The sequence below is a fragment of the Drosophila obscura genome, unplaced genomic scaffold (genome assembly GCF_018151105.1).
Source record: "Drosophila obscura isolate BZ-5 IFL unplaced genomic scaffold, ASM1815110v1 contig_25, whole genome shotgun sequence".
NCBI lineage: Eukaryota > Metazoa > Arthropoda > Insecta > Diptera > Drosophilidae > Drosophila > Drosophila obscura.
This window is the reverse complement of record NW_024542812.1, coordinates 3,103,659-3,109,469: the sequence shown is the minus strand read 5'-3', so window position 1 is coordinate 3,109,469 and position 5,811 is coordinate 3,103,659. Positions and strand designations below refer to the sequence as shown.

At 41.0% G+C, this 5,811-nt stretch overlaps 1 protein-coding gene across 1 annotated transcript; it reads right to left on the bottom strand.

Moving 5' to 3' along the window:
• Window positions 1-726: 726 nt before the first annotated feature.
• LOC121404605 lies at window positions 727-2,067 on the bottom strand. The gene has a single exon (XM_041594334.1). It carries the CDS (start codon window positions 2,065-2,067, stop codon window positions 727-729), a length of 1,341 nt encoding a protein of 446 aa, XP_041450268.1.
• Between the last annotated feature and the right edge of the window lie 3,744 nt (window positions 2,068-5,811).

Here is a 5,811-nt window from a genome sequence, read left to right as displayed (position 1 = left end):
CAAGGCAAACAGCAGCTGATCCGATGCAGGGTCCCAAGCTAAACCAAGAGTTTTGGTAATGTCGCTTCCATCATGAAACCTCCTGGTTACTCGAGCACCATTTTCTAAGCTTAAAGTTACCGCAAGACAGTAGACTTGAAGTTTGGCGCATCTTTTCCATGACCTCTGCGATTGAGTTGCCGGCAGAGATGAGATCATCAACATAGAACTCCTGTTGCAGAGCAGCTGAGCTTAGAGGGTAGGGATTACCCTCGTCGATGGCCAGCTGGTGCATTGCGCGGACCGCTAAAAACGATGCAGCCCTCGTACTATCTCCAGTACCGTGTGACGGTGTCTAATGTGTAGACCTGAACCTCGGACTGGATGGAATCTCGCCATAGGATACACTGGAGAAAATTGTCGGGCGGAGATACCTTTACGCAGCGGTACATTTTACAAATGTCACCAGTGAGAGCGACGGGATATGTGCGGAACCGGATCAGTATGTTAAACAATGCTGGCTGAATAACAGGACGTGTCATCATCACATCATTTAAGGAGCATCCAGTTGATGTAGCTGCAGAGCCATCGAAAACGACACGGAGCTTTGTCGTGGTACTATCCTCTACGTGAGTCAGGATGGACTTTGGACATATGCTTTAAATCAGTATACTCTTTCATAAAAGCTGAGTAACGCTCCTTGAGCGCGGGATTACAATCCAGTTTTCGCTCCAAGCTGAGAAATCGTCAATACGCCTGAGTATAGGACTCTCCCAAGTGATCAGCATCATGCTTTAAAGGCAGTCGAACAGAGTACTCCCCTGATGGCAACCGTGAAAAGTGGCTTACGAAATGCGCCTCACAATCCACTTCTTCTTTTGTACTCAAGCTAGCCTCCACACAATTCTCAAAATCCCAAAACATACGAAGAGTTCGATCCAACCTTGCATTCCTTATATCCTCCGAATCCGGAGAATTTTGGGTTGCCAAAAGCGACGAGCTTGATACCCTCTGTCCACCACCAGATACGATCCACCCAAGTCGGGTCTTCTGCAGAAGAGGCAATCCATCTATGAGCTTGATTTGTCCTACGCAGAGAATGTCATAGAATATGCTCGCGCCAATGAGGAGATCTACTCGCTGAGGATTAAAGAATGCGGGATCGGCAAGCTGAATATTGGAGGGAATGTTCCAATCGGCTACATTAACTGTCAGACTTGGTTGGCTATCTGTGATTGTGGGTGCGATGAGAGCAGTGAGTGTGGTCGAATAGTCCGAAGTGCGAGACTGCATGCAAATGCTGACGGTGGATCCCTCAGTGGGCACGCTAGTATCGCCCAGACCAGAAACAAGGGCAGACGATTGAGTTCTCCTAAGCTGAAGCTGCTGGGCGAACCTGGAGGTAACGAGATGAAGCTGAGATCCTGAATCTAGAATAGCGCGACAAGGAACCAAAACGCCAGATAGATTCTTCACCAAAACAACAGCTGTGGCCAGCAGCACAATATCGGAGTGGAGACCTTGGGCAGAAAGAGAGGTAGACGCATGAGACGGCACACTGCTGGCAGAATCCTGAACCGGCGTAATAGCTCCTGGTTGTACTGCTCGTTCTGGAGGAGAACCAGCTGGGGAGCTTTGCGATATAGATGAGTCGAAGTGCAGCAAGGTATGATGCCTCCTTCCGCAAACTCTACACTGGCCACCTGTGCATGCACGAGTCCGATGACCCGATTTTAAGCAGTTAAAACACAGTGACAGCTTCTTCACTTCCTTGTGACGCAGAAAAGGAGATAAATTTGTGAAGATGCTGCACGAGTATATTCCGTGGCCCGCTGAGTGGCAGAAAGGGCATCCAGACGGGTCGGCGTAAGAGTTAGAGGCAACAAAGGTTTTCTTAAGGTGTGTAGACTGGCTTTTTCCCACCTGAGCGCTACCAGCGTGTGTCGCTATAGCGTATTGCACGTTCTCCATCTTCTGGCATCGCTTCTCCAGGAAATCGTAGAATTCCCCAGCTGTGGGTATCCTGTCCGATGACGCAGTCTCTTCCCATTTGGTTTGGGTCTTCTCATCTAGCTTTTGCAGCAGCATGTGGATTATCACTTCCTAATGTCTGCAGGGCGCGCGTATGCAAGTTGACTGCGTCCGAAAACTCCCGAAGCCTTTTAGCAGAATGCGAATCTACCTTCTTGAGCCCAAAAATCTCCTTGATGTGTGCCTGGAAAACAAGTCGTTTATTATTAAAACGTCAGCTAAGTATGTCCAGAGCCACACGATAATTGGCACTGGAGAGCTCCAGGCCGCATCCGAGAGACATGAGCGAAGATGTTGGAACTTCTCGATTTCACTGACATCTGCATCCCCTTCGATGACCGACTTGAACATAGCAATAAAATCCGCATATTCCACATATGGAACTCCTCACGCTTTTCAGCCAACATATCGAGGCGCACATCTATATCAGCCGCACTTAGATTGTCGATTTTATTCCCCGAGAATGACTGGCCAAGACGCTGCAGCCGATCATGCAGAGACTGAACTTTACGCTTGTAAAGCCTCAGCCTTTTTTCCTTCACCGCAATATTTCCGACCGCACCTGTATTCGGCTCTTTGTCCATGCCAACCGGTGTAATGCAACGAAACATCGGAAAATGTAAGACCGCTTAAGCGACGGCGAAAGAACGGAGGCGAGAATAGAAGACACGGAAAGTCAAGGGCCGCGGCTGCAGCGGCGCAGAGCAAGAGAGAATCGGCGATTAAGCAACGGAATATTAGCCGGCTGCAGTCTCACTGAACTTGCACTTTAACTGTTCTTATTTGCACAAAATGTATTTGTTGGTCGTTAAACGGCACAGCAACGAATATCTTATTCGATTTTTATAGGTTTTAAACGAAACGCGATTAAAAATTGTAGTTAAATCACGTCGGGGTCACCAATGTTTGAGCTACCAAGCTTTTTTGGCACCTATATTTATCCAAATCAGTTAAAGACTTTGATTTAAAACGTTATAATGTTTATTTATACCGGCGGCTAGCTGAAGCCAATTGCTCGCTCTTTTGCCCAGCCAGATAAATGTGCACAAGCGGGGGTTCAGTATGCAACCTATGCGGCGAGAGATTAGCATAGAACTACCTGGGCCACGACGGCAGATCAATGCAAGAGCCGACGTGGCTGCCGAACGCTGGGGACATACATAAGCTTAGGTTTCGATACTCTTATACAACTAGTTACAGCTACATTTAATATTATGATAGACGCCTAAGTAGCCGCTGGCCCGAACAGGTATTAAAAGTATTTTTGAATATTTTCCAAAAATTTCAAGTTCAAAGAGTCATAACGTTACTCCTCATCGGGCGATTCCCACCGCGGTGGGAAGTCTGGAAACAAAATTTGGTTGCCCTAGCTCTTATAGTCTCTGAGATCTAGGCGCTCAACAAGACGGACAGACAGACAGAGTACGGGTATAAAAATTGCATGAAGATATCCCAAATTGTTGTAAAATGCCGAAAGGTGTTTGAATATGAAATGAACCGTCTTTTATTATATATTTGGTTTTCTATGTTACGAAGAATTTCGTTTTGTAGTATGTGCCAAGCACAATGAAACTAAAAGTGAATGTATTTTAATTGTGACAGGTTTCTTTAGTTTTTTGGCGTTTGTGTATTGATGTACATGCATATGTCTGTATGTATATTCTTTGGTTATGTCAATATAAAGAGAGCGGATATTAAAGCGAATTCCATTCAAATAATATGGATTAAATAGTGAACCATGGGCACACCCTCACAGTCTAGCCATGCTAAAATACTTATAGTCCAACACTCTGAGTAACAATTGGTGGACATTTTACACAGAATCTCATTAAATTTTTAAATATACTAACAGTGTGGTGTGATACACAGAGGAGTCTGGATAGAAAATTGGGCTGCTCTTGCTTTTCTTAAATCTTAAATCACTTAAATCTAGAAGCTCATTAATCAAACGGACGGGCAGACAGCCATAGCAATATATACCGACTCGGCTATTGATGCTGATCAAGAATACATATATATATATGTATTGATAAGTACATACTATGTTCATATATGTACATAGGAGTACTACCATTCTGGCTTTACATTTCATTCGTACTACATCATTTTAGAGAAAAATAATTAAAAGTAAAATTAAAAAAAAAAGGGTCTAATTGAATATTAGATAGGTATTCTTAAATACTGTCAATCGGTTAAACTAGTTAACTTGCAAGAAAATTAGAAAATAATATTGTTTTAAAAGTATATGGAAATAATAGATAGATAGATAGATAGATAGATTAGATATATGTTTCTTAGTGATTCAAAGATTTTAATAATTTTTGCATTTCTCTGCATCTGCCTGGCACGTGTCAATAAGGTCATTCCAACGCCTTAATAGGAGTTGAACCTATAGTTGTTGAGCCCATTGGCAAAACTCTGCTCTTGGTACAAAAGAAACGACATTTCCCAATCAGTTTTTGATTATATTGAGATCCGGTGACTGAGCTGAACATGGCCAAACGTCACACAGTGAAGCATTTGGCCATTTCAGCTTGGTATATTAATAACTTCTGAACGAAATAAGATATTTTCATGAAATAAATTGCCTTTAAATGGGAAATTTACAAAATTTATTCTTAATGCGTATACGGTGCGTCGATATCTAGGAGCTCTCCAATCAATTTTCAAAGTTGAACTTTTATTCTGGTGCATTCTGTGTATTCGCCTACGTAAATTGTAAAACTTTAATTTTTTGGATCGATAAAGAATGGTTAAGAGATATTTTCGCTACACAAAATATTTTTTAATTTAATTAAGTTAAGACTAGTGAAAATTAATTTTTTAAATTATGTAAAAAAAAATTTGTAAATAAAACTTCAAAAAAAATATTTTTAGATAAATATTTGCCGATTTATTTTCAGATCTCACATAATAATTTAAATGCGTAAATTCATTTTATCCAAAGCACACATAAAATTCTTCGACTAAACAGATGCAAACCAATCGCTGACGAATTTTTTTTAATTTCCTTTTGACCAATAATACCAATTTACTTTCATCAGTCCATAGTATGTTGAGTGAATGACAGGTCAGCTCAGAGTAGAGTAGCTTTTGAGGACTCCTAGCATTTTAACAATGTTTAATTAGTCGATTACGAACAGGTAGATCGCTAACAGACCAGTTGTCATAATTTTTCAAAATTTTTGAGGATTCTGAAGGCGTAATATAGCTATGTACTTATGTACATATATATTTATGTACATATATCGCGCACTTCGACCAATCTGAACATAACATCTACAATGTATTACATACCAGAACCTGATAGGTCAAATGACTTGGGAAATAAACTTTCCTTATATTTTATAATAATTTTCAAATAATAGTCCGAATGGTGTGTAAACTCTTCAGATCTAAAAATACTACATATGCCTTATATATTTTCGATAATCTAGTACTACTATATACCATACATACATACATATGTATGATTATATGTATATTTGGAATTCAACATATTTTAAACATTTTAACCGCCCAAAACACTCTCCTCTCTAATTTGGACTTCAGAGACAGAAAAAAAACTGGCTACGTTGTCTTTTTATTTTTGTATTTATCCATTCGTGCTTTACGAAGCTTTTGTGAGCTGTGGCAGCTCTGAGCTGAACGACTTACTCTGAGATCATGATCAAGTTGGCTGCTGCAATTTCTTGCGCTCTTTGAGCCATGGAATGATTCACTCAGCCATTCCTTTCCCCTATTCGTTCGTAAGCTTGGTTTGCATTGACTTTTACGTTTGAAAGATTTTATATAGTCATA